This window comes from Tursiops truncatus, chromosome 1 (assembly GCF_011762595.2).
Source record: "Tursiops truncatus isolate mTurTru1 chromosome 1, mTurTru1.mat.Y, whole genome shotgun sequence".
NCBI classification, from domain to species: Eukaryota; Metazoa; Chordata; class Mammalia; order Artiodactyla; family Delphinidae; genus Tursiops; species Tursiops truncatus.
This window is the reverse complement of record NC_047034.1, coordinates 73,353,659-73,381,057: the sequence shown is the minus strand read 5'-3', so window position 1 is coordinate 73,381,057 and position 27,399 is coordinate 73,353,659. Positions and strand designations below refer to the sequence as shown.

At 50.8% G+C, this 27,399-nt stretch overlaps 2 protein-coding genes and 1 non-coding gene across 5 annotated transcripts; 2 read left to right on the top strand and 1 right to left on the bottom strand.

The window, feature by feature from the left end:
• Positions 1 to 83: 83 nt before the first annotated feature.
• ILF2 (interleukin enhancer binding factor 2) lies at positions 84 to 6,803 on the bottom strand. Its single transcript, XM_004317335.4, has 14 exons — positions 6,689 to 6,803; positions 5,910 to 5,969; positions 5,651 to 5,693; positions 5,105 to 5,209; positions 4,657 to 4,734; positions 4,219 to 4,321; positions 3,578 to 3,643; positions 2,994 to 3,110; positions 2,426 to 2,504; positions 1,764 to 1,851; positions 1,269 to 1,330; positions 1,077 to 1,191; positions 766 to 856; positions 84 to 616 (listed from the first exon to the last, which is right to left on the bottom strand). Exons 1-14 carry the CDS (start codon positions 6,691 to 6,693, stop codon positions 456 to 458), a joined length of 1,173 nt encoding a protein of 390 aa, XP_004317383.1. The 5' UTR covers positions 6,694 to 6,803; the 3' UTR covers positions 84 to 455.
• A 219-nt stretch (positions 6,804 to 7,022) lies between these two features.
• Positions 7,023 to 7,094, top strand: TRNAM-CAU (transfer RNA methionine (anticodon CAU)). The gene has a single exon. It is a non-coding gene; the product is annotated as a tRNA-Met (tRNA).
• A 4,992-nt stretch (positions 7,095 to 12,086) lies between these two features.
• NPR1 (natriuretic peptide receptor 1) lies at positions 12,087 to 26,209 on the top strand. 3 transcript variants are annotated; one of them, XM_073807354.1, is made up of 22 exons: positions 12,087 to 13,127; positions 13,828 to 14,027; positions 14,463 to 14,576; positions 14,999 to 15,134; positions 15,406 to 15,497; positions 16,204 to 16,339; positions 17,054 to 17,138; positions 17,958 to 18,078; positions 18,914 to 18,988; positions 19,131 to 19,208; positions 19,617 to 19,721; positions 19,978 to 20,052; positions 20,171 to 20,327; positions 20,615 to 20,770; positions 21,010 to 21,178; positions 21,898 to 22,044; positions 22,130 to 22,253; positions 22,415 to 22,483; positions 22,764 to 22,938; positions 23,189 to 23,287; positions 25,313 to 25,404; positions 25,557 to 26,209. In XM_073807354.1, exons 1-22 carry the CDS (start codon positions 12,416 to 12,418, stop codon positions 25,617 to 25,619), a joined length of 3,180 nt encoding a protein of 1,059 aa, XP_073663455.1. In that variant the 5' UTR covers positions 12,087 to 12,415; the 3' UTR covers positions 25,620 to 26,209. The 3 variants fall into 3 exon arrangements, with proteins under 3 accessions (XP_073663455.1, XP_033714529.1, XP_073663451.1); XM_033858638.2 differs by having other exon boundaries at positions 12,273 to 13,127; positions 19,981 to 20,052; XM_073807350.1 differs by lacking the exon at positions 14,463 to 14,576 and having other exon boundaries at positions 12,273 to 13,127.
• The last annotated feature ends 1,190 nt before the right edge of the window (positions 26,210 to 27,399 follow it).

The following is a 27,399-nucleotide window of genomic DNA, read 5'->3' as shown; positions in this document are numbered from 1 at the left end:
TCATTTTCAATGAAGAGTTCATAAAGCAAAAAAAAGGAAGCAAAACAGCTTGCCAGATACCAAGGAAAAACAAGACCAAGAGCCCTACTAGGAAGTACTTTAATCTTTTTTCTTAGTAAAAAAAAAAAATTGCAAACACTTACAGTTCACAACATTTCAACAACAAAGTACTGGTTGAGAGAGGTTTCCAGAAGCTCGGGATTCTAGAGTATTAGGGATAAAAGTTGGTACCCTGCTTCACTATAGATGGATGGCATAGGTCATAAATGGGAGACTTCTGGCTACTAAGCCAGTTTCAGAATGCAGTGGAATGACAATTCCTTCTATAGTGTCCTCTGAATCTTCCTTCCTGTCTCCCCTATCCCTCAGAAATGCCACCACATAAAGCCCAGCAGCAGTTAGCTTAGGCTCCAGTCTTCTCCTTGGGTAAGAAAGGGGATGAAGAGACAGGGAGGTCATTCCTGAGTCTCCATGCTTTCCTCTTCCTCTCCTTGAGGTGGCTCTTCTGTATTCTCCTCCTCTTCCTCTCCTTCCTTCTTCTCTGGTGGCTTCTCATAAGCCTTTTCTGAAGGTGTCACTATCACTCCATCCCAGGTAGATATTTCAGAAGCAAGATCTAGAAGAGAAAAAAGGTGACTTCAGACAAGTAGCCCAACATACAAGTCGTGACCCACACAGTGGAAACAGTAAGACATGAGTAGTGTAGAGTTTCTTTGTAGATCACAGAGTACTGTAAAGAACCCCTGTCCCACAGTGGTCACTCACAGCTGGCATCACCCTCCTGGCCAAGGATCTTCCTAAAGCCACCATGTGAGAGGATTCGGACCAGAGTCTGAGCTGTGTAGCAGACCATATCCTGAGGCAGAGCACAGTAAGGGTAAATTAGCAATGAAAATCAAAATACCTTATTTGACTAACATTCTCATGAAAAGTGAGATAAAAACAACTTCTAATTTCAAGACCAAAGTCTGTGAGAACCCCCAAATCCCTGACCACTAAAAACCACATTCCCTTTGCCTTCTGACCAGATATTCAAGAGTGGGGCACAACAGACCATTTCAGAGCTGTCCCAATACCTGCTGTTCCAGAGTCATGACTGTGTGTACTCTGAAGTTGCCACTCTCACAGGGGTCAGTGATACCCACCGACCCTGGCAGGAAGAGTCCTGCAGCCAGAATCTGCAAGCATCGTCTGAAACATGGAGAGGTATCAGAAGAACACACAAGACAGCTTACATCCAGCCCCAAACCCAAAGCAGCATGCTATACCTGTAGGCCACATTTAGGGCCAAAGGCTGTCTGGTGGGGTTGTTCATCACAGCATAGTGCCCCTAGAAGAAAGTGAATCTGGTAGGTGTGCCATAAAGTGGCAGTTCTATCTTCAAACAAAACTTTAAACCATCAAGAAGAAAACTGGTTAATGTCTAGCTAAAATTTTAACGCTGAGAAGCAGTTCTGAAATGACTGCTCGTTCAGTAATTTCTCTCCATTACCACATTAATGAAATGACAGCAGTAATGAGAAAAACAAAGGTGCAGTAATAACTACTCATTTAACTGAATACTCCAAAAGCCCAAAGAAATAATAAACATTGAATCTTTATTGGATTACTTGTCCACTAATGAGATTTCGTTTTTCTTTCCCCTTTCCGCCCCTCCCCCCATTTCTTTTTAATCTGTACCAAATTTCATATTCTGGTAGGTTTCAGAGGAACTACTGTAACATAGGGAGGATCAGGAATTCCAATTGCCCTTCATTACTTACAAGTAGGTCAAGTATCCAGGGAGTGAGGGGCTCAAAGCCAGGGAAACGAATCCTCAGGTCCTTCAGCAGCCTGATGAGCACTTTAACTCTGAAGGTAAGAGGAACCAGGATTAAAAGTAATAACGGATCATGAAACAAACTAGTGAATATAACAAAAAGGAAACAAACTCACAGATATAGAGAACAAACTAGTGGTTACCAGTGGGGAGAGGGAAGAGGGGAGGGGCAAAATAGGAATAGGGGATTAAGAGGTACAAACTACTATGTATAAAATAAGCTACAAGGATATACTGTACAACATGGGGGATACAGCCAATATTTTATAATAACTATAGATGGAGTATAACCTTTAAAAATTGTGAATTACTATGTCGTATACCTGTAACATAATACTGTACATCAACTATAACTAAAAAAAAAATAAAGTAATAAGATATTTTACTTCCACACCTAAGGTACAGAGATGAAGCTATTTCCAGAACTATACATTCCCTTCCCTCAACCTAAGTTTGCTTACTTGAGGTAAAAATCAAAATCCAGACAGAAGCTCACAGCCAAAAATGTTCTGTGAGAGGAAGTATTGGGGTGGGGGGGTGGGGTATCCTGTTCAATGTAGTTAGAAGGATTAGGATATATCTTCACTCAAACAGGGAAGGACTCACGTAGACTGAGAAGCATTTTCCTCAAACCAGCGGGCATGTCGGATGGCTGCTAAGGCACTCTGCAACACCTTGATATCCACTAGAAGACAAGCATGACATCCACCAAGATGAAACATTCCCATTACTGAGCAAGCAATTCAATCCCACTGCCATAGTCCAAGAATGTGAAAGGAGGACAGGATAACAGAGTAATTCCTTAAACCACCCGCCGTGTTCCCCAGATCAGCAAGTCACCTGTCCAAAAATCACTATTCCTCCCCCAAACCAAATCTGGAAGCATGAAAGAGCCCCAATTTTCTCTGAAAGCCTACCCCCTCCATAAATATTTCCTCAGTCCTTTTTCTTAAATCGTCAAACTGCTTTCTTGGCCATGCTGGCTTTGACAATTTCACTAGCAAGCTGGTAAAAACTGTTTCCAAATTACAGAGGAAGACAGCAAAGTTTGGGGGTAAACATAGTTTGTTGCTATTCCATATGTGACCTTTTGGGACCTAAGTAAACTCAACAACACTTTATACCATGTTTTGAATTTCCCCAAATTTAACAGCAACAGAATAAAAAGACTAACAGTGGAGTTCTGGGTCCAGTTTTCGGAGATTGGGTGGCACTGTTGTAATGAGAATCTTCACTGTAGCATCAGAAGAACTGATTTCAAAGCCAGTTTCATTGGTCAGCATGGTCAAAACTGCAAAAAGAAAAATCAAAAGCTGAAACTCATATTTCCATTAGATGACCAAAGGTAAATCCAGGATGAGGGTGGGGGAACAGATAGGGTTTTTAAAGTTTATTTACTTATTTATCTTTCTGGCCGCACTGTGCGGCATGTGGGATCTTAATTCCCCGACCAAGGATGGAACCCATGCCCCCTGCATTGGGAGCTGGGTATCTTAACCACTAGACCACCAGGGAAGTCCCCTAGATCGATTTTTAAAAACACCAACAGTCCAGAATCAGAACTGAGAATACAGAGTTTAAAAGTAACGGACATCAACTGGATTTTGAACGCTGGCGAACTCTGCCCAAAACTTCCCCAACCTAAAACTCTGCATTCGCTCTTCCTTCTAGCCTGACCTGACTTTGTTAAAATGACATTATAATCATAGAACTGGCTCCTGTGACCACTAAATTACACGTTCAGCAACAAACTCAAACCTTCAGAAGGATCCTGTGCCCTTAGGCTCTCCACGACCTTGTTCCCTAGTGCAGCAACAGCTTCCACTAGATTGAAACAACAAGAGATAATGAAGATTACAATTATTTATGTAGATTTTTCTATACATCTCTGCACTCTGATTTCTGCTGGAGCAAGGACAAGCAGCTGAATGAAACTTTTACAAGGGGAAGCTAACACCTGGACAGAGAAATTGGAAGGCTCAGGGAACAGGACACCTCCTCCTATATACACACACCTTTTTCCACAGCAGGGTTTCTTGTCAGTGGGACTAATGCCATATTGGCCTGGATAATTCTTTGTTTGGGGTTGGGAGGTAGCATCTGTCTTGTGTACTGCAGAATGCTTAGCAGCAACCCTGGCCTCTACCCAAAAACATTAGCCCCAAAACATCTCCAGACAATGCCAAATATCCCCTGGGGAGCAAAATCACCCCCAGTTGAGAAACACTGCCTTATAGTAACTGGCCATATTCTTTCAGATACAACACACATTAAAAAACTAAATTTCCCATTTGTCTTCCAAACAGCCTTTCTCACAAGAAATTTGGGCTTTAAAGATCCCTATGCCTCAAATCCAACTGCTGTGTTCTGCTCCTAAGGCCAGAGAGAGGTACACTCACATGTTGGCAAAATCTTTAGGATCACCACCAGGTCAGCCACATTGTGTCCTGTAGTCATCGTTCCCTTTTTATACGATCCGACTTGTCGGACTTCTTCAATTTGCTGTTGGAAAAGGGATTTCAAGAAGAAAACTCAGAAGTGAGAAGACTGCCTAGTTCCCCTCAGAACTCAGTTACAACACAGCTTATTACCCGGATTTGGAAGTAGCAGAGTTCAAATCATATCCCCAAATAAGCACATGAAAAGCCTGGTTCATCATGGTTAGCTGACAGTAACGATCTAAGTCTGGTTCCCAAGATCAGCACTACAAAGGAATTCCACTGTACTTTTCTATTTTAAGAGTGGCTTTGAATAGGCATCTGCAGAAATAAGAGACAGGAGCCAAGGAAACTTCCACAAGGCTCCCCTTTCCTAGGACTAAATCATCAAAAACTCACCACTTCAAATGTCCCTGGAGCCACAATCAAATTGTCAATCACATTGTTAATTTTTGTCACCAGAGAAAGGATAGAGGCCTGAAAGACAGCAGGAAACAAAAATACCCTCAGGTGAAACACTGTAAGCAACTTCTCACCAAGCTTGAATATTTTCCCTTAATCCCTTCAACAGGAGATGAAGCAATACCTGCACGGGCTCTGAGAATATCCTGACCCTTCCAGCCTTGAATACTTTTTGATCCCAAAGATAGATTCCCCAGTAAAAATATGAATGCACATGTAATTTGTTTATATATTCACCTGGCGCTCTCCCTCTACCCACAAAGAGAAATAAGGAGAACGATTAAACTTTCTGTGGAGTTTAGGCTCTGATAACAGTAACCTCACCAGTACTTATTTACTTCTTTAGCTTTCTTTGAGGAACCTCAGGAAGGAAGCCAAAATATACCTGTTCAGCAGAGTTAGGAGCAAGGTCCTGATTCCTCTTCAGCAAGGCCTCACTGAAGGAAGTTTCATCAGGCGCTGGCTTGACCCGGGGAAAGGCCATTTCACACTAAACCAGAAATAAACAACTACATACTACTTACCAAAAATAATATACAATAGAGATTTTCTTTCTGTTGCCACAACACAAAAAAATTGAAAACAGAAAATTCTACAGCACTTATTTTTACTCCTTAAGATGTTCAAACAAGGACAGAAGCTGGAGGGAATATCCATAATTTAAGCTCCTACTACTGTTACACTAACAGATAAGCCAGAGATACCATTAACTGTTCAGAACAAAGATTATAACCATGTTACTGCCCACTGTGGCCGAGGGACTGTCTTCCCCTTCCAGCTTACACTGTTTACGTATGTAAAGCGACACACGGCTGACTCAAACCCACCCCCAACTCCACTCACTAATTCCTTTCTCTGCAACTACCACCTGACTTCATTAATAGGGAGACGCTGGGCTCAACCACAGTTGAACAATGGCCAAGGTACTCACCAAATAGAAATCAAATGGGATATGTGGCACAAAGGGCCTGAACCTAAAATACGAAAAACAATCCAAATTACTCACCACAGAAATCAAACCGATTGCGCATAATGGGGCCAAACTCATTTACCAGGAGAGCATGCAAAGAATGCTTCTAACCCACAGCTGGATCTCACAAAGGCAGGTAAGATTAGTCCACTCCAAACTCCTATTTAGATGACTGAAATGGAAACTAACAGCTGCAGAGATGCTAAAAACTGGCACTCACCCTCCTCCGGGGCCTCCTCTGGAACCAAAGCGCCCGCCGCGACCGCGGCCTCTGTCACCCCTAGAAATGCATGAATAGATTTTAACTTTGTTTTGACCTCGTTGAAGCAGTCTCCACCATACCGGCCACATGATTTCGAGTTAGCCTACCTCCATCGCTCTGCACTTCCCTTTGGAAGCCAAGCGATCCCATTCCCACTTTCACTTCTCCCCCCCAATTCCAAGTGCCCAGCCTCATCCCCCATGACCTCCGCCTTCTGGATAAATTAATCACATCAAACCTCACATTGAATGCTGACGGGGCTCAGTGAGCCCTACAAGAAATGCCCCATAATTGCTGGGACACTCCAACCCTAAGACTTCAGAGACTAACGTGACTGCTCATTTATTCGTTCACGTGGTAAAAGCACCAGGCATATCCTATATGTCAAGCACTTGGCACTGAGGATGCATGAGGCACGTTCCAGCCTTCTCAGTCTAGATCGGGGGGGTGGGGAGTGCCCCTCCTGGGACCTGAGGACACCCCCTCATCTGAACACCCCAGAGACCGAAGTGTCGAACCTGCCTACCCACTCCTGGGCCCCACCCCCATCCCCGGCCCGAGTTTCCCCGCCTCCTCGGGCCCCGACCTCCCCCACTCTCCCAGCCCAGGAGCTCTCAGGTTTCCGTGCAGCCCCTAGATACACGGCCCTTTCAAGTCCTCCGACTTCTTTCAGCCCAACTTCCCACAGTTTTCGGTCGAATACCCGAAACCTCTCTAGAGCACCCCACAGCCCTTACCTCATGGCGTCCTAGAGTCCGAACAATGGAGGCCACACCAACCGCCCCTTTCCTCCGAGGAGCAGACAACTGGAGAGGCGGCCTGCCGGCGTGTCCCAACAAACTCCGGCTTGATTGGCTCCCGCCGTACTCCGCCGCTTGTGCCTATTGGTTTACTTTGGCAAACCGGCTTATGAACCAATGAAAAGCGCCTACTGTGTCAGGAACTAGCCAATAAGAACGGATTTGACAGTAACGACTTTTGCAGACACTAGGGGGTGCTGTGTAAATAAATCAGGATGGGTAGCATTCAGAGAACTTTCTGTACAGTTCATGGAAAATTATTTTTCGGAGCAGCAGAGTGGCGCAGCGGAAGCGTGCTGGGCCCATAACCCAGAGGTCGATGGATCGAAACCATCCTCTGCTATCCGTGTGCTTCTTTGTTTTTCCTTCCTAACAGTTTTAATTTTAAATTTCTTCAATAAATATAACAGCCATACTCCTACGTTTTCCTCTCTCAAAAATGCAGGCTTTAGAAGCTGTTTTTGCCATCAGCAAGCGAAATGGAACAGGAAGGGACTTTATGTGACTGTGAACACTACACGTTTGGATGTGGTTCACAGAGGCTAGAAACTTTAGGCAGGAGAAGCGGCTTTGAGTATGTATATTGATTGAATCGGAGGGGGAAAATACTGATGGTGAGGGACTAGCAGGGAAACTGAGACAGCCTTTGCAAAGAGAGCTCAGAAAAAGAGCGCAAGGGAAGTGACAGGAGAGAAGGACCAGACCCCCTGCCATTTGCCCAGTTTCCCCTCATTTCTCTTTTCCTCACTCTACAACCTCTCTGGCGGATTTCACCCTTATACGAAGTTTCACAGCCACAGATATGGATATACTATGGTTGCATTTACATCAAGCATATTACTATGTGCTTTTCGTCCTTCTATAATCCTGTTTCTCCCCCTTCTTGCCTTGTTTTGCATTGATTACTATTTATTATTCCTTCCCTGCCTCTGTCAATTGGGAGTTACACACTCTTTTTCTACTCTTTTAGTGGTTACCCTAAAAATTACAACGTGCCTCCTTGAACTGGCAAGGTCTAATTTTATGTAATACTTTTACCCTCCTCGTGAAAAATGAAGGAATACTTTAATTCCATTTGCCACCGTCACTCCCTCCAGAACTATATATATTGTTGTGTAACTTTTTAAAGTACTATATTGATACTGATATACTAATTGTAGTATTATTTACTACAGCAAAATGCACAGATCTTAAGTCCACAGATCGATTAATTTTGAGTAATGTATTCTGCCCATCACACAGATTAACATAAAGAACATTTTTATCACCTCAAAAAATTCACTCATACCCCTTTGCCCTTCCCTTAGAGACAATCACTATTCCAATTTCTATTATCATAGATTAGTTTCGTCTATTCTTCCCATAAATGGACTCACACCCTATGTACTCTTTTTTGTCTAGCTTCTTTTGCTTGACACATTTCAAGATTCTTCCATGTTTTTGCATTTATCAGCAATTTGTTCCTTTTTATTTCGGAGTAGCATGCCATTGCATAAATATTTCACAGTTTGTTTACCCACTCTCCTGTTGATGAATTCAGGACCTCCAACTGGCTGAGACACAGGCGAGCACATCTGGGCTCTTTCCACTTTGGAGCCATTATGTATAAAGCAGCTATGACCATTTTTGTACAACGTTCTTGCGGTGAGATGCAATTGTTCCTCTTGGGTAAGTGTAGGTGTATACGTTTACAGAATTTAAATTCCGTGTATATGTTCAATCCCACAAGACATTAATGCTTATTAATTAAAGCAGTGGTCGTTGAGATTTGCCATTTTTAATGCTCTTTATTCCTTCCTGTATCCCCAACACTCATCTGGAGTAATATTCCTTCCGCTTGAGAATTAGTGCCCTTCTGCTGGTGGCTAACTTTCTTGGTTTTGGTTTTTCTGAATACATCTTTATTTCACCTTTGTTTTTGAAGGACATTTTCTCTAGATATGTAATTCTAAATTGGAAGTCATTTTCTTTCAGCACATTTATAATATTATTTTACTATTTTATGGCTTCCATTTTTGCTGTGAAAAAAATGTTGTTAATCAAATGGTTGCTCCTCCGAAGGCAACCAATCCTCTTTTTTCTGCCTATTTTTAAGATTTTATATTTGGTTTAATTTCCTGCAGCTTCACTCTGATGGCTCCAGGTATGGATTTCTTTTTTTTCTAATCTTGAGATCTGCTGAACTTCTTGAATCTGTGGCTTGATGTATTTCATTTATTTTTTTAAGTTTCTCAGCCATTATCTCTTTAAATATTGCTTCTACCCTATTATTTCCCCCCCTCCTAAGCTCCAAATAAAGGTGTGTCAGACTTTCTCATGGTATCCTTTATATCTCCAACCCCCTCTTTTATATTTTTCATTCCTTTGTATCCATGCTTCATTCTGAGTGGTTTCTTCTGTCCTTTCTTCCAATTCATTACTTACTCCTCAGTTGAGTCCAACTTGCTCTTAAACTCATGAATTGGTTCTTAATTTTGGCTTTTGACTATTTCAGGTCTGGATTTTCTGTTTACTTCTGGTTTATCCTACTCCTAGGTTTCCCCTAGGAGTGCAGCCTTTCAGGATCCTAACCCTAAACAGGAAGGTGGTTTACCTAAGTAATTACCTCTGGGGACATTTGGACTCCAAATTTTGTCTCACTTGCCCCACACAGCCTATTTTCTGCCACCAATTTTGGATCAGCGAATGACTCTAGGGTAAAAGCTCTCCTATTGCTGGTCTGCTTTCCTGTCCTTTCATGCTCTCACTGTCTTTTAGTTCGTTTATTTTAAAAAGCATTTCATCTAACATTTTTAGTTGTCTGCAGCTCAGCTTGAGGATTGGACAAATTATTTAAGTCACCATTGTTGAAAGAGAAGCTCAATTACTAAGTTGGATTTCTAGTCTAGTTCTCCTGAGCTCCAGTTCCACTAATCCAATGGCCTATTGGACACCTCCACTTGGATATCTACAGGCACTTCAAAAGCAATAAACTAAAATGGTTATCTTCGCCCCGAAACCTTTCAGCTTCTTTTAGCTTCTCAACTAATGAGTCAATGTCACCTAGATTTCAGTTATTTGTATGTTCTTCCTGAATTCCAGTTGATTCTACTTAAAAAGCATCTCCCTATAGTGAACAAGACCGTATTATACATTTAAAAATTTGTTAAGAGGGTAGATCTCATGCTAGGTGTTCTTAACACACACTCACGTGCACACACACACACACACACACACAAAAGGACACAAGGAAATGTTTGGAGGTGATGGAAATGTTTATTACCTTGGTGTTGTGGTGATGTGTTTCATGGGCATATGCATATGTCCAAACTCATCAAATTGTATACATTAAATATGTACAGCTTATGGTATAACAATCATACCTCAATAAAACTTAAAAAATTTTTTTCCAACCTCCTATCTACCTCTATAGCCTCTGGAGCCCTCGTTATAGAACACAGACATTATGCCTGTCCCACAAAAGCTTGCATGATCTGCCCTCTGCTGCCTTTTCTTGCCTCTCCTCCTCAGTCATTCTTACACCCATAAACCTTACATCCTAGATAGATCAGGGTTGAAAACATGCACTGCTAATGAAGCCAGTAACGCAAATGAGTGAACAGGGTGAATAGGAACCGTGATGAGCTAGACTCACTTCAAAGAAGGAATGGATACTTGGTTCCAGATTATTGTTCATGGAGAGATGCAGGACCTAGATTACCAGCTCTCCAATATTTCAAGACAAGTCAGAATTCCAAATATTCATGTGCCATCTGCTGATTTTAAAATGTGGGCAATTAAATTATATATATAATATACATATATAATATATAACATATATATATTTGAGAGAGAGAATACATGCCAGACAAAACATGCCTGCCGTCTGAAGTTGGTCCATGGGCTACTGTTTGCTCTAGACCATAAGAATATTCAAAATTCTCCTAAATATGTAGGAAACAGACTTCAGTATTCTGCTGTCTCTGCACAGAATACCTTTCTCATCCTCCTACCCTTGTTGAATTATTTCTCGTTGGAGATTTTCCTGGCCCTAATGCAAGCAAAATAGCCCTTATCTGGGCCTTTTAGCAATTTACCTATCTCTCTGTTGTAGTATTTAACTTTATGGCTATTTGTCCCAAATAGAGCTCCTCAAATGTATGGACCATACATACATGATATATATGAGATACATATATATACACACACACACACATATATATATAGTCTTAATCTTTATACCTTCAGCCGGTGCTTAACACGTACTAGGTCCTCTGGAAATCTGCAGTACGGAAGAAGTTTCCTGATCTTTGGTCTTGCCTAGGTACAGGCTTGCAGAGGTTGGCAGCGCAATACGGTCAACGACTTCTGCTGGCCATTAGAGGGCAGACTGATTCCACAGCTCTCCGGCCCCCAGCCCAGCCGTCAAGGGCCCCAAAATACTCTCCCCAATTTACCCCTCCGCTTGTCATTTCCAACACTGTCTCCCACCGCCCCGACAAATCCCATTTTAATAATCCTCCTCAAGACAAACACACACTCACACGCCGGCAGTGACCCTGAGATCACACCTGTTCGTTCCTCCAGCCACCCGCAAGCTCTCCCTCCCCGTTCCTACAGCCATTGGGGAACTAAAGAGTTAACTCCGCCCTTCTACCTGGTCCTTCTTCTCCGCTAATCCGCTCAATCTGTAAACCGGAGGAGGGGGTGAGATCCTAGATGGACTGGTTACGGGGACCCTGGATTCACCTACTTTAACGCCTTTTCCAGAAACCGTCACCCTCCCGCACCACCCCGACACACATCCAAACACACACTTTTTCCTACCAAGATCCCAAACCAGCACCTCTTTCTCTCTTCCCCAGACGGAACCAGGTAGGAGGAGAGGGAAAGGTGGGGCGCAAGAGGCCCTCTGTTGTTCCCACACACTTCTCTATTCAGTTCTTCCCGACCCCGCAACAGAGCCCCTTCTACCCGTGCCGCTTCTCGGAGGAGGAAGAAGTTTGGCCACCGAGAGGCGCGAAGAGGGTCTAAAGGAAAGTGCGCAGGCTGAGACTCGGAAGAGCCCGCGACTTCGGGGCGGGGACGAAGGAGTTAAAGATCCAGGATTGGTTCTAAGGTCACGGAGTCTGGGAGGGGAAGCGGCCGGGAGGGAGGGTTCGGAGCTTGGCTTGGGTCCTCCCCAGTCCCCCCCGGACTGCCGGAGACTTGGGCCGGCCGGACGCCCCTTCTGGCACACTCCCTGGGCCAGGCGCTCACGCACACATACAAACACTCACACTCTCCTTTCCCTCCCTGGCGCCCTCTCCCATCCTTCTCCACGGAGCGCTCGCGCTCTCGTTTTCTCTCTCCTAACACACACACACATACACACAAACACACACACACACACACACACACACACACACGCTCTCGCTCACACTCGCGTCCTCTCGGCCCCCGCGCTCTCCTCGCACCCACCTGCTCTGCAGCGCCCTGGGCGCACCCCTCCGTCGCGCGCCCCTGGCGCTCCTGGCGCAGACTGTCACAGCTAGAAGGAGCAGCGTGCCTCGGGGTGAGCGCCCCCGCCCCGCTCGTCCTCCCTCCCACAGGGGCGCTCCTGGTGCCCAGGACGGGCCGCTGAGCCGGAGGGGACGCCAGAGGCCATGGTGGGAGCGCTTGTCCGCCTCGGTGCCCGCTGAGGCCATGCCGCGCCCCGGCTGCCCCTCCGGCGCCCGCCTGCGTCTGCTTCTGCTCCTGCCGCCGCTGCTGCTGCTCCCGGGCAGCTACGCGGGCAACCTGACGGTGGCCGTGGTGCTACCTCTGGCCAACACCTCGTACCCGTGGTCGTGGGCGCGCGTGGGACCGGCGGTGGAGCTGGCCCTGGCCCGGGTGAAGGCGCGGCCGGACCTGCTGCCGGGCTGGACAGTCCGCACGGTGCTGGGCAGCAGCGAGAGCGCGCTGGGCGTCTGCTCCGACACCGCCGCGCCCCTGGCCGCCGTGGACCTCAAGTGGGAGCACAACCCCGCGGTGTTCCTGGGCCCCGGCTGCGTGTACGCCGCCGCCCCCGTGGGCCGCTTCACTGCGCACTGGCGGGTGCCGCTGCTGACCGCCGGCGCCCCGGCTGTGGGGTTCGGGGCCAAGGACGAGTACGCGCTGACCACCCGCGCCGGGCCCAGCCATGCCAAGCTGGGCGACTTCGTGGCGGCTCTGCACCGACGGCTGGGCTGGGAGCGCCAGGCTCTAGTGCTCTACGCCTACCAGCCCCGCGACGACCAGCCCTGCTTCTTCGTGGTGGAGGGACTGTACATGCAGGTCCGCGACCGCCTCAACATCACGGTGGACCACCTGGAGTTCGCCGAGGGCGACCGCGACCACTACACCATGCTGCTGCGCACCGTGCGACGCAAAGGCCGAGGTGAGACACGGGCACACCCATCCGGCCGCTTTGCCTCCGGGCCTTCCCCGGGACATCCTCTCTCTTCTCCGGGCCAGACTTCTCCTTCCCGCGGCTCCTCATTCCTGTCTCAGCCTCCTCCGCCCTTTCCACCTCTGAGTTTCTATTTCCTTCTCTTTCTCCATGCCCCCCCCCCCATCCAGTTCCTAGGCTCTCCTCTCTTCTCACCTCCGCACTCCCCCACCTCCTTCCCACCGGTTCCTGCGGAGTTAACGGGAGGGAGAAAATGCCTCCAGCCACCATGACACTTAGTAGGGCCCCAGCTTAGTTCCTATCCCTCATCTCTCCCCCATTTTCCTTCTCTTCCCAGCAGGCTTCTTCCCTCCTCCAACTCTCCTCCCCGTGCTCCCACACGCCCTCTCCTCTTCCAGTCCCCTCTCCAGCTGGCCCTTCTCTGCTCTCCCCCGCTCCTGACCTCACCTTGCCCACCTTTGGCTCCATTATTCCCTCTCTCCCTATCTGGGCTCCTTCCTCCTCCCTCTCCCACCGCCTCCTCCCTCCCTTCACCTTCCTCAGGCCACAGCCCAGACTGAGCCAGGAGTTCCACTTAACTACCTCAGGGTCTCTGAATTTCCTCCCCTGGGTGCCCCGGCTTCAGTTCCCCCTCCACTCCCTGACACTTAGGCTCTTCTCTCTCTCTCTGACCCCCCTTCCTCCCCAGTTGTCTACATCTGCAGCTCCCCAGACACCTTCAGAACCCTGATGCTTCTGGCCCTGGAAGCTGGCCTGAGTGGGGAGGACTATGTTTTCTTCCACCTGGACCTCTTTGGGCAAAGCCTGCAAGGAGCACACGGCCTTGCTCCCCACAGGCCCTGGGAGAGAGGGGATGGGCAGGATGTCAGTGCCCACCAGGCCTTTCAGGTGAGTGTTCAGATTGGAAGCCCAGGCTGTGGGGCTCTGGGCTGGTGGCACATTATGTCTGGGTCCTGGGTCCCTCAGTGTCTGAAAGGATTCCAGAAAAGAGGTTCTGGATGCTCATAGAGAGTTAGGTGACAAAGGGCAGGGGGCTGGGGCAAGGGGTATACAGAGGGCCAGGGGACTTCAGAACCAGGAGGCTAAAAAGATGAGAGAATGCCCTTGAGGTGGGATAATGTTCACATCTCACAGACCATCCGGACTTGGAAAAGCCATCCCAGTTCATCCCCTGCTTTGAAGCAGGCAGCACCTCGCGCAGAACATAGGGTCCAGTTTGACGTTGAGCAAGTAGAGATGCAGCTCTGGGAGGTGGGCACCCAGGGTACTGGCAGGACTGGAGTCAGCACCCAGCTCTCCCCTCTCCACTGACCCCTTCCTCAGGCTGCCAAAATCATTACCTATAAAGAGCCGGATAATCCTGAGTACTTGGAATTCCTACAGAAGCTAAAACACTTGGCCCATGAGCAGTTCAACTTCACCATGGAGGATGGCCTGGTAGGAGGGGTTCCTGGGACCCTGCAGCGTGGACCTCCAGCCCCCAGTTCACAGCCCTCTGCCAGTCGCCGCCCTGCTCTCTCAGCCATCCCCGTATTCCCAGGTCTCCCCTTCTTTCCCTTCCCACTGTTCCCGTATCTCTCCTGATGATGGAGGGGGGCATTGACAAATTGTTCAACCTCTGAAACTCAAATCCTTATCCGTAAAATGAGGATGCTACGTCCTGCCCTATCTGCCTAGCAGGATTCAGAAGCAGTGATACATGCGGAGCGTCTTAGAAGTAGTAAAATCTCTCTGTGCTGTGAGCGTGTTTTCTCCCATCCTCTTCCAAGCTCCCAGTGCCTCCCATTCCCCACCCCACAGCGCCCCACTCTGTGCCCTTCATACATCCCACCCCAGCCCAGCTCTGCCTGCCCCTGCAGGTGAACACCATCCCAGCGTCCTTCCACGACGGGCTCCTGCTCTATGTCCAGGCAGTGTCGGAGACTCTAGCACATGGGGGAACGGTCACCGATGGGGAGGGCATCACTCAGCGGATGTGGAACCGAAGCTTCCAAGGTCAGGCACTGGAGGTGGCAGGAATGGGCTACCTTGGGGTGCCCCAGGCAGGAAGCAGTGAGAAGCCCCTAGCCCTGCAGTGCAGGTAGTCACTTGCCCACACCAGTCTCTTCTACCTCTCTTCTTCTTTAGGCTCTTTTCCCCATGTCCCTAGTGCCATCAAGACGTCTTCCTAAGTGCCCAGATCAAAAGATCAACAGACAGAGATGAGGCGTGGGACCCATGAAATTCCACCCTGTCAAAACACAGCCATCTTCCTCCATACCCCCAGGTGTGACGGGATACCTGAAAATGGACAGCAATGGAGATCGGGAGACCGACTTCTCCCTCTGGGATATGGATCCTGACACTGGCGCCTTCAGGGTAAGGCTGTGCCCCCAGAAGACAGTGCCAACTGGGAATGACATTTCACCCTCCCACCGCCCTGGATAAGAGAGAGCCCTGGATAAAAGAGATCCAGCCAATCTGGAGGAGCAACCAGAACGATAGGGACACACAGGTGTTATGCTTGGGGAACTCCATGTCTGAGGAGGGAGCACAGTGCTGCCCTCAGGAAACTCCATGTCTCCAAAGGCAGGCAGGATCCCCTCCCAGCGGAGACAGACTGACTCAGGGCCAAGATGAATGCACATCATCTTGCTCTATAAGTGCAACAGGAACAGGAAGGGGTTGAGACCACAGGCACCAAGGAGCAGATCATCCAGGGAAGGCTTCCTGGACGAGGGGTGCCTGGATCAGGCCTGGGAATGTGGACCGAGAACACTGCATTTTCCTGTCTCCTGTGTGCTTCAATCCAAGATTATAAACTCCCTGAGTGGAGGGCTGTGATTCTATACAGAGTTTTCTTTATAAAACCTTTAAGTCATTTTCAAGTTTGTCCCCTCTGATAACATGGGGCATGGGTATGAGGCTCTCTGTATCCAGTCACGGCAGGGACTCGTTGAATAGCTGACAGTGCAGACACAGTCCCTGGCAGCAGAGATGGGGTAGGTGGGGGGCAGGATTTCTCCCTTGGACGGGAGGCCTCACCAAGGGCCCTTGCCCACCGACCGCTCCTGCCCTCCCATAGGTTGTTCTGAACTTCAATGGAACCTCCCAAGAGCTGGTGACCGTGTCAGGGCGCAAACTGAACTGGCCTCTGGGGTATCCACCTCCTGATGTGCCCAAATGTGGTTTTGACAATGAGGACCCAGCCTGCAACCAAGGTGACTGCCCCTTGCCTTCCAAGCCTCCATTATGGAGATGCTGCCTCCTTCCTGCTCAGGGAGTCAAATACGTGCTCCTCTCCCACACTGAGGGGGTCCTGGAGAGACTCCTCCTGCCTTTTTCTTCCCTTCATCCATCATCCCAGTTCACTGATTGAATATTTTTTTTAACTTTTTATTTTATTTCATTATTATATTACTTTTATTTATTTATTTACTGGCTGTGTTGGGTCTTCGTTGCTGTGCACGGGCTTCGTCTAGTTGTGGCGAGCGGGGGCTACTCTTTGTTGCGGTGTGGGGGCTTCTCATTGCGGTGGCTTCTCTTGTTGCGGAGCACGGGCTCTAGAGCGCAGGCTCAGTAGTTGTGGCCCACGGGCTTAATTGCTCCACGGCACGTGGGATCTTCCTGGATCAGGGATCAAACCCGTGTCCCCCGCATTGGCAGGCGGATTCTTGACCACTGCGCCACCAGGGAAGTCCCTAATTGAATATTAAAAGGTTCTTCAGGGAATTCCCTGGTGGTCCAGTGGTTCGGACTCCACGCTTCCACTTCAGGGGGCCTGGGTTCGATCCCTGGTCAGGAAACTAAAGATCCCACATGCCTGTGCGGTGCAGCCAAAAAAAATTAAAAATAAAAAAAATAAAGGTTCTCCCTCCTGCTGTCCAATGTCGAACCCAAATCTCTCTCGCTGCAACTTGGACTCTCCCCTACAGACCACTTTTCCACCCTGGAGGTGCTGGCTTTGGTGGGCAGCCTCTCCCTGCTCAGCATTCTGCTCATCTCCTTCTTCATATACAGGTAAGCCTTGGAATGAGGGTGGTGATTGAGGCTGGGAGACCTAAAGAGCCAATAGCAGAGGAGGTGGCAGGGGCCCAGAGGGAAGAGGGAGGGGTAAAGGGACAGCGCAGCAAGGCCCAGGGAGATGGGGGAGAAAAGAGACTAAAAAGCCTCAGGACACCTGGAAGAGAGAAGGAGGAGGGGACAGAGGTGGAGTGGCCAGGGAGGATCCGGGAGATCCAAGAAGGAGCAGATCTGTTGGGGGCATCGCAGGGTGTGGATTCCGTTTATCCTCCCTTCCTGCTGGTACAGACCAGATGGGAAGCAGTGGACCAACACCTGTGGGGTTGGGCCTATATTCGTTGAGCAGGGATGAAGGCTCTGCTGTGTACCAAGTGCTGAACCCAGAGTGGAGGAGAGAGAGAAGGAAGCCCCACTCCTGCCTTCCAGTGGAAAAGTTAAAGACAGAGGGAAGCAGGGAGGGAGAGAAGGAAATCAATGCTGGTCAAGCATATACTGTGTGCCAGGCACTTCCACACACAGTTTTTCTTTTCATTCTTGTAACAATGCTTTGAAATAAATGTCGAGGTCCCCAATTTCCAAATGAGGACATTTAGACATGAACCTGAGACTCAGAGAAGTGGAGTGACTACCGCAAGGTCCCCAGTGAGGCAGAATTTCACCCAAGCCTCCTGACTGTCAACCAAGCGGATGTTAATTGCCCCACCCATCTCTTAGCAACTGCAGTGGTCCCAGGGCTCTGAGGAGAGGCTGCTGAGCACCCCCCAACCCTGGGTCAGGGGCTCAGACATGGACTTAGGTGCACATTTCATGCCTCAGAAAGATGCAGCTGGAGAAGGAACTGGCCTCAGAGCTGTGGCGGGTGCGTTGGGAGGACCTGCAGCCCAGTAGCCTAGAGAGGCACCTCCGGAGTGCAGGCAGCCGGCTGACCCTGAGCGGGGTAAGAACTCCGGTACTGGGGGGAGGGGGCAGAGTTGGGAATGGGCGTGTGGGTAGTGCCTGATGGGTAGGGTAGAGAGCAGGCTTCTAGTCCCAGCCCTGCCTTCAATCGCTCTATGACCTTGGGCAAGTCACATTCCCTCTCTGAGACTACCGCAGGTAATGATTACATCTACAGAGCTCCCTCACAGGGGTCTTTCAAAAGTTAGAGATAGCATATGTGAAAATACATTTTATTTTATTTGTTTGTTTTTTTGTATAATCATCTGAAAGTTTCTGCATACTTTTTTTTTTTAATTGGGGTATAGTTGTTTTACAACGTTGTGGTAGTTTCTACTGTACAGCGAAGTAGTAGAGTTCCCTGTGCTATACAGCATGTTCTTATTAGTTATCTATTTTATACATATCAGTGTATATATGTCATCTCACCCCCCACGCCCCACCCCCCTGAAAATACTTTTTTTTTTTTTTTTCCGGTACTTGGGCCTCTCACTGTTTTGGCCTCTCCCGTTGCGGAGCACAGGCTCCGGACGCGCAGGCTCAGCGGCCATGGCTCACGGAGCCAGCCGCTCCGCGGCATGTGGGATCTTCCCGGTCCGGGGCACGAACCCATGTCCCCTGCGTCGGCAGGCGGACTCTCAACGACTGCGCCACCAGGGAAGCCCCTGAAGATACATTTTTAAAAAGTAAATAAATGAGGAAAGGATTTTATGATGTGGAATGAGAGGCAGGGCAACACAAAGATAAGGCAGGGTAGTGAAGACCAGAGCTCAAGCAACCAGGATGGAGAGCCGGGTCCATGGGCTGACCACCCCTCCTGCACTCCGTCCCTTCAGAGAGGCTCCAATTACGGCTCCCTGCTGACCACAGAGGGCCAGTTCCAAATCTTTGCCAAGACAGCATATTATAAGGTGGGTCTGGGGAAAGACCACTGGTCCTCAGGACTGGGGCAGGGCTTTCCTATGATGGAGGACTGGAGACGGTCTTAGCACAGGGGTGGGCTGTCAGGGCTGGGCCATCCCCTTACAGTGACAGTCTCCATTCCTCACTCAGGGCAACCTCGTGGCTGTGAAGCGTGTGAACCGTAAACGCATTGAGCTGACGCGGGAAGTCCTGTTTGAGCTGAAGCATGTAATGTGGGGAGGGAGGCAATGGCCTAGGGAAGAATCTAGGGACACAGGGGAGGTTGGCCAACAGAATGGGTATGGAGGGACTGCAGGGTATCCTAGGAAGGGATGAGCACTGTAGCCCTGGGATGGGCCCCTGTGTGTTGTGGGTACGAGCAGGGGAATCATAGATGGGAGAAGGGCTGGAGATTTTGTAGGGGCTCCATTGGATAGGCTTAGGAAGCAGAGGGAGTAGGGAGCAGGTTCTGGGGAAGGGTTCTTTAGAACAGGAGTGGGAATCACCGGGGAAGGTCCTAGAATGTCTGCAGAGAATGCATAGGGACTTAAGGAGAGTGAGGGGTCCCCAAGGGTGGGGGCCACTTGGCAAGGAGTGAGGTCTCTGTCAGGCTCTGATGCTGGCTCTCACCTGCAGATGCGGGATGTGCAGAATGAACACCTGACCAGGTTTGTGGGGGCCTGCACTGACCCCCCCAATATCTGTATCCTCACAGAGTACTGTCCCCGTGGGAGCTTGCAGGTGAGGCAACAAGGGAGTGTCAGGACAACTAGGTCTAACCCCGGGTCTGCCCCTGACTCAACATAAGGCCCTGGGCAAGCCTCTCCTTCTTTCTGACCTTTATTTTCCCCATCTGTAAAATGGGAGTGGGGGGAGAGTGGTGGCACTGGAGTAGACCCAAAGCTTTGTCCCGTTCTGCCAGTTTATGTCAGTGGAACCCCTGCACTCCTCCTCCTGGGGGCATGTGCAGGGTATAGGGCTGACTCTCACTGCCCAGCAGGACATCCTGGAGAATGAGAGCATCACCCTGGACTGGATGTTCCGGTACTCGCTCACCCATGACATCGTCAAGGTAGGCCCAAAAGGGCCCCCTGGGTGTTGGGGGAGGGGCCAGGCAGTCTTCTCCCCTGGCTGTGGTTGGTTGGAGGTCTCACTCATGCCTGAGACCCCTGCCTCCCCAAATTTCCCAGGGTATGCTGTTCCTGCACAATGGGGCCATTTGCTCCCATGGGAACCTCAAGTCATCCAACTGCGTAGTAGACGGGCGCTTCGTGCTCAAGATCACTGACTACGGGCTGGAGAGCTTCAGGGACCCGGAGCCCGAGCAAGGACACACCCTCTATGCCAGTGAGCCCCGACCTGACTCTGACCCCTACCACCCCCCCCAGCACAGCCCAGTGGGGATGCTGATGCCTGGCCTATGGTGGGCTCGGGCCCACCTTTCCTGACTCCCTGCTCAATTCATCATCAGTAGAAAGCGGAGTCAGACGAAATGGTCTCAAGGCCCCTTCTAGCCCTAGCAACCCCTGTGATGTCTCCAGATCAGTCCCAGTCACATCCTCTGGGACCTTGTTTCCCCTCATCCCTTAGCTTTGGGGCCCTTCACCCTGTGACTCCTGACCTCTGACCTGCAGAAAAGTTGTGGACAGCCCCTGAGCTCCTGCGAATGGCCTCACCCCCTGCCCGGGGCTCCCAGGCTGGTGACGTGTACAGCTTTGGGATCATCCTTCAGGAGATTGCCCTGAGGAGTGGTGTCTTCCACGTGGAAGGTTTGGATCTCAGTCCCAAAGGTGAGAGGACCGTGCTTCCCCCAATGCTGCCACAGTCAACTAACCCCAGCTCCAGAGAGAGGGAACCCTGGAAATGCCGCCACCCTTTGCTCCACTGCTGCCAATGACCCTGAACATGACTAGCCCAGTTCCCTGCAGGGCTCCCCTGCCCCGTGCCCTGGTCCTGGACCTCCCCACCCCGTTTCTCAACAGGCCCCCGGCTGAACCTACCCCTCGGCCTCTCTTCCCCCACCACACAGAGATCATCGAGCGTGTGACTCGGGGCGAGCAGCCCCCCTTCCGGCCCTCCCTGGCCCTGCAGAGTCACCTGGAGGAACTGGGGCAGCTGATGCAGCGCTGCTGGGCCGAGGACCCGCAGGAGCGGCCACCCTTCCAACAGATCCGCCTGATGCTGCGCAAATTTAACAGGTCGCTGGCATTAGTCCTGAATCCCCCCAGCCTCCTCTATCCCCCACAGCGACCGCGTGCCTCACACTTTAAGTCTTATCCCTGTGGTGGCAGAGCCCACGCACAGCCCCCGCATACACAGCCTGCTCCAGCCCGGCACAGCCTCGCAGCCCCCTCTGTGAATACTGTAGGACCCGGCTGGTCTCACAGTCCCCTACCTCTCATACCCCGCTCCTCCAGCGGCCCCTACTCCATCAGCCTTCAGTGGCCGCAGAGTAAATGGCCTCCCACCTCCTCCCTACACCTCTCTGCCCTCCGTGGGAGCTCCCACCCGGCCCTTTGATCCCCTTTCCCAGTGTGCCCCTGGGGGCTGGTTCCTCCAGGCACACCCCTCTGCCAGCCTGTGTGCCCTCACTCCGTTCTCAAGTGGTCCCTGTCCCTTTCTGCCTCTTCTACCTCCTTCTAAGCCACTTGTGTTCAACAAAGATGTTCAAAATAGCCAATATGTCTGAAGCTTGAAACTTGACCCTGGGGTCTCAGGGATGAATTGGACTTTCCTCCGACCCTTTTCCCCTGCCACCCCCATCCTGCTGTGCCCCCCAACCCTGACTCTCGCCAGGGACTCCACTGCAGTGGGCTGACATTAAGCCTGGGTAGGGTGAGAGCCTGGGGGAGGCGCTTCAGGGTAGGGCGTGCCGCTCCTCTCTCACCACCACCCCTTCCGCCGCCCCTGTCCCCAGAGAGAACAGCAGCAACATCCTGGATAACCTGCTGTCGCGCATGGAACAGTACGCCAACAACCTGGAAGAGCTGGTGGAGGAGCGGACCCAGGCCTACTTGGAGGAGAAGCGCAAGGCGGAGGCCCTGCTCTACCAGATTCTGCCTCAGTGAGTGCCCGTGCTTGGTGCTCCCGCCACCCCTGTCCCAGCCCCACCTCACCTTCTGATCCTGCACCTGTCCCTGACCCCTCAGCTCAGTGGCTGAGCAGCTGAAGCGTGGGGAGACGGTCCAGGCCGAAGCCTTTGACAGCGTCACCATCTACTTCAGCGACATTGTGGGTTTCACAGCCCTGTCAGCGGAGAGCACGCCCATGCAGGTAAGTCAGGCACAGCCCCAGGTGTCGGAGCAGCCAGGTGTGCTCGGCTTGGCACCTGCATCCCACAGGCCTGCCTTCTGGTTCCGCTTTTCCCACCCGAGCCCAGGTGGGGCCCCGGGGCCCCTTACTCCCCACCCCTTTTGGCTTCTCTTTTCTTCCAGGTGGTGACCCTGCTCAACGACCTGTACACTTGCTTTGATGCTGTCATAGACAACTTTGATGTCTACAAGGTGAGTAAAGATGGGAGGGGACAGACAGACGGATGTGGAGGGCAGAATGACATAGTCTTAAGCAGGAAGACCAAGAGACGTGGACAAAGACAGTGTCACAGGGAGGTGTCACAGGGAGACCCAGGAACAGGCAGAAAAACCGCGCGGGGGCTGGGGGATGAGCGAACACAGTGGCTGGTAGATGGGGGGTGGGGACAGGAAGGCGGCGCCCACAGTGTGGGGGCCGCACCGGGAGAAAGTTCCAGTCCTCAGGTCCGGCACCCTCTCGCGGCCCTCACAGGTGGAGACCATTGGTGACGCCTACATGGTGGTGTCCGGGCTCCCAGTGCGGAACGGGAGGCTGCACGCCCGCGAGGTGGCCCGCATGGCCCTGGCGCTGCTGGACGCGGTGCGCTCCTTCCGCATCCGCCACCGGCCCCAGGAGCAGCTGCGCTTGCGCATCGGCATCCACACAGGTGAGGCCGCCGGAGGGGCGGGGAGGGGGCTCCCACAGGCTGGAGCTGCAGATGAGAGACGAGCCGGCCGCGTCGCCACCGCTCCCCGTGCGCGCGAACACCTACACCTCTGGGCTCCCACCGACAGCAGGTCCCACCTGCTGCCTCTCCTGGAGCGCTCTAGCCCCGTCCTATGGCCACCCTCCGTTCCTCCCACCCACTTCCCTAAACTGATGGGTTTCCCTCACTGATGGGCTTCCGCTCCCTCCAGGACCCGTGTGTGCAGGTGTGGTAGGGCTGAAGATGCCCCGTTACTGTCTTTTTGGGGACACAGTAAACACGGCCTCAAGAATGGAGTCTAACGGGGAAGGTATGCTGGGCCCCCGAGGCGGGACAGGGAGGGAAGGGTGGCTGTGGCTGAGGAAGGCCCTCCTGGCAGTGGGTGCCTATCCAATCCATGTTCTGTCTCCTCCCAGGCTCCCTTCTCATAAGGGTTCAACCTGGCCACATCACCTTGAATCTAATCAGAGACTCAGGTCCCAGCTGCGCCCTCTTGGCAAATGATTGAAAAGTCTTTCCAGGCCAATGTCCAGCAGTTCCCAGCTGGGAACTACCTTTAGGACCCTCTTGGGTGTGGTAAAAAGGGCTCCAGAGCAGCCCACTTGGGTGTGAATCTCAGCTCTACAACCGACTCAGCTGTGTCAGTTTGCTACACCTCCCTGAGCCTCTGTTTTCCTCACCTGGAAAATGAGAATTAAATATCTACCTCAGAAGAGTTACGTGAGAAAGTCATATAACACGACTAGCAGATAATTGTCATTCAACTTTTCTGAGCCTTAGCTGTTTATCTTTTTTTTTTTAATTAATTAATTTATGGCTGCCTTGGGCCTTCGTTGCTGTGCGCAGGCTTTGTCTAGTTGTGGCGAGTGGAGGCTAGTCTTAGTTGCGGTGCGCGGGCTTCTCATTCTGGTGGCTTCTCTTGTTGCAGAGCAGGGACTCTAGGTGTGCGGGCTTCAGCAGTTGTGGCACACGGGCTTCAGTAGTTGTGGTTCGCGGGCTCTAGAGTGCAGGCTCAGTAGTTGTGGTGCACAGGCTTCGTTGCTCTGCGGCATGTGGGATCTCCCCAGACCAGGGCTCGAACCCATGTCCCCTGCATTGGCGGGCAGATTCTTAACCACTGCGCCACCAGGGAAGTCCCTGTTTGTCTTTAAAATGATGCCTGTCTCAGTGTTCTAAAAAATAGCCCAACCCCTGGAACACAGTAGGTACCAAATAAATGCTTGCTCCCACCTCTTCCCTTGGGCTTGCTTCCTGTTGATCTTCTGCCTCTTGCTGTAGTCAACACAATTCAATTCAGTAAATATTTATTGAGCAACTACTGAGTACCAGGCCTTGGAATACTAAGACGACCCAGACCAAAGCTTGCTAGGGAGTCCACGCGGACCCCAGCTAAGCCTCGTGGTGGGCAAAGGGCTTCTTGGGAGCCCAGAGGGGGTCTGGTTCAGCAGATATTCCCTGGACACTGTGTTGAGGGCATCGAGGTGGAGAAAGCTTCTCACTGAGGTTCAGTCCTCAAGGAGCACATTCTCAGAAATCGTTTAACAGCAGAAAAGGGCCTCTGCGATGCAGACCCCAGGAGTGGTAGGGGCGAGTTCAGAGGGAGGTCAAAGAAGGGCTGTGGGGAACAGCAGTCAGGAGTCAGGAGTCTGGGCAGACCTCAGCAAATTTGGGCAGGTCTCCTCCCCGAGGCCTGGGCTCCCTCAGCCCTGAAATGAGGGTGTTGAGTTAAGGAACGATGATAGCAAACACTCGTATAGTGCCTCCTAAGTGCCAGACTCTTTTAAAATGCGTAATGAATAATGTTAAATTTAATCCTCACTAGAAGGCTTTGAGATGGGTCCTGTTGCTATCAGCATTTTGTAGAGTAGGAAACTGAGGCCCAGATAGTTTATACTACTTCCCCGAGCACGTGTCCAAGCTGGGATTCATCCTAGGCAGAGCAGGCTCCGATGTCTGAGCTCCTGACCACTACACTCTATTGTCTGTCTAGAGCCTGGTGATGCGCTGGAGTGCCGTCTGATAGAACTTTCTGCAGTAATGGAAATGTTCTATGCTGTGCTGTCCAATATGGTAGCCTCTGAGGCATTGCATTTTTCACTATATTTCAATTACAGTTTAAATAGCCACAGGTGACTAATGGCTTTCATGGTGGACAACACAGTTCTAGAGTTCTTAGGGAGAGGCCCGTGTAGTCAGACACTACGTGGAGGGGGTGGGACTTTGAATTAGGAGGCTTTCTGGGCCAAAGGAAGGAGGGAGAGCATCTTTCTAGCCCCACAGTCCCTGATCTCCTGCTCCCATCTCTTGCTTCTCTCATCTCCCTTCTCCTACCCAGCCCTGAAGATCCACTTGTCTTCTGAGACCAAGGCTGTCCTGGAGGAGTTTGGTGGTTTCGAGCTGGAGCTTCGAGGGGATGTAGAAATGAAGGTAGAAAAGGAAGTCCCTACCCTTACCACCCCTTAGGGTCCCCGAAGGGATTACCCTCCCCCAGGCCCCTTCTCAAGCAGCCAACCCCACTCCCAACATTTGGGAAAGTGGATGAGTCACTCCCCACCCCAAACTCCTCTTTTTCCCTCCAGGGCAAAGGCAAAGTTCGGACCTACTGGCTACTGGGGGAGCGGGCGAGTAGCACCCGAGGCTGACCTGGCTCCCCTCCTGGCCTTCCACACCTCCCTTCCCTGTTCCAGAGGTGACAGAGAGGTGCCAGGCCTCAGCCTCGCCTGCAGTATCCCCACCATTGCCAAAGAAGTAGTTTGAACAGCTCAGATGTGCAGACCCCAGTGGAGACACCAGACATTACCTCTGAAAGTGGACTGGTATTGGGGGAGAACTTGGAGCTCACAGGACTGGACCAAAACTCACAGCCATGCCCAGGGACACACACACACACACGTAGGCACACGCACCCACTCTCCACCCTGACTCAGGCCAGGCCAGGCTGGGACATGGCTTCCTGGATCCTCCTGCCCCTCCCTGTGCCCTCTCCCCTCAACCGTGCTACACTGTGACTTTTATGGGGAGGAGGAAAAGGCAAAGGGATTATAGGTGAATCAAGTGGCTGGGGGGAGTCCACATCTGGGCCTAGCCCAGATGGGCCACAAACACCACCACCCCCGTCCCCCACCACCCAACCTAGGATGCAATGCACAGGGGAGAAAGGGAAGGACAGAGGGCTGTGGGCTTGTGTGCCTTGCTTCTCCTGTGAGTGGAGACCATTAAAATCTTTATTCCAGTGACAGTGTGTTTCTTGAGGGAGAGCGGGTTGCCAGAAAACACAGTCATATTCTCCATCCTGTGCTTCAAATAAGGTGTTTCTCAAGTTGGAATGCAGTATCTGAAAAAGGCTGCAGTGCCCCTTCCGTTTTGAGGAGCCAGTGTAACAGCCTGCGAATTACCCCAGCAGTGCTGGTGCTGTTGGTCTCAGGACCCATTTACTCCCTTAAAAGCTACTGAGGGCCCCAAAGAGCTTTTGTTTATGTGGGTCATATCTATCAGTATATTCTGTATTAGAAATTAAAACAAGTCTTTATTAACTCATTTAAAATAACTATAATAAACCCATCACATGTTCAGTTTTCACGGCTTTATCAAAGACAGTCTTAAGAGAAACTGGCTTTTTTTGAAGACCACAGTGACTAGTTTGGTGCTACTGCCTTGATTTATGCTAAGACACCAGCAAGTTTTAACCCCACTGTTTTTGCACCATCAGTGCAAATATCAACACAGTCAATAAGGCAAATAACATAATTAGTAGGAGTGTGAAAATCTCGTGTGTGTGTGTGTGTGTATGTGTTTGTGTGTGTGTGTGTGGCTTGAGGGATCTTAGTTCCCCGACCAGGGATTGAACCCGGGGCCTCTGGCAGTGAAAGCACCGAGTCCTAACCACTGGACTGCCAGGGAATTCCCATGAACATCATTTTGACCTCATCCATCCCCTGAAAGGATCTTGGGGACCCACAGAATCTGTGGACTGCGCTTTGAGAACTGCTCTGTTACCCAATGCCCAGCATACAGTAGGACTATAAGGAGTGTGGACTGAGTGGGGAGTCCTGGCATCTGCCCCAGGAGGCCTGGGAGCCAAGAAGCAGGGGTGAGGTGGGAACATATGGATCCCTTTTGACCTCAGTTGAAATGTGGGAATTGTCCACCTGCCCATCCACCCCCACACCAGTGTGGACAAATGTGAGTGATAGTTTACAACATGACTCTCAGCTGGGCTAAGGGCCCTCCTTTCCCTGCTCTAGCCACGCACCCCACCCCCTTCCTGAGCAGGCAGGCAGGAATGCGAATGCGGGGGAGAGGTGGCTGCAGCTTCACCTCCCCCATGGGGAAAGAAAGTGCCAGACATTTCTTCAGTACCATCCATCAAGTGCAGACAGGCCCCTCCTGCGACCTCCCCAAGCCTCTTTCTGGAGTCCACGC

Bases quoted from the DNA above. Each gene is read 5' to 3' on its own strand.
- NPR1 (XM_073807354.1), top strand. From the start codon at position 12,416: ATGCCGCGCCCCGGCTGCCCCTCCGGCGCCCGCCTGCGTCTGCTTCTG. The intron at 15,498-16,203 runs GTAAGGCTGTGC...GCCCTCCCATAG, and splicing joins CTGACACTGGCGCCTTCAGG to GTTGTTCTGAACTTCAATGG. The intron at 17,139-17,957 runs GTAAGCCTTGGA...TTCATGCCTCAG, and splicing joins ATCTCCTTCTTCATATACAG to AAAGATGCAGCTGGAGAAGG.
- ILF2 (XM_004317335.4), bottom strand. The intron at 5,210-5,650 runs GTGAGTACCTTG...TTTCTGGTTTAG, and splicing joins TCCCATTTGATTTCTATTTG to TGTGAAATGGCCTTTCCCCG. The intron at 4,322-4,656 runs GTGAGTTTTTGA...CTTTTCCAACAG, and splicing joins CTCCAGGGACATTTGAAGTG to CAAATTGAAGAAGTCCGACA.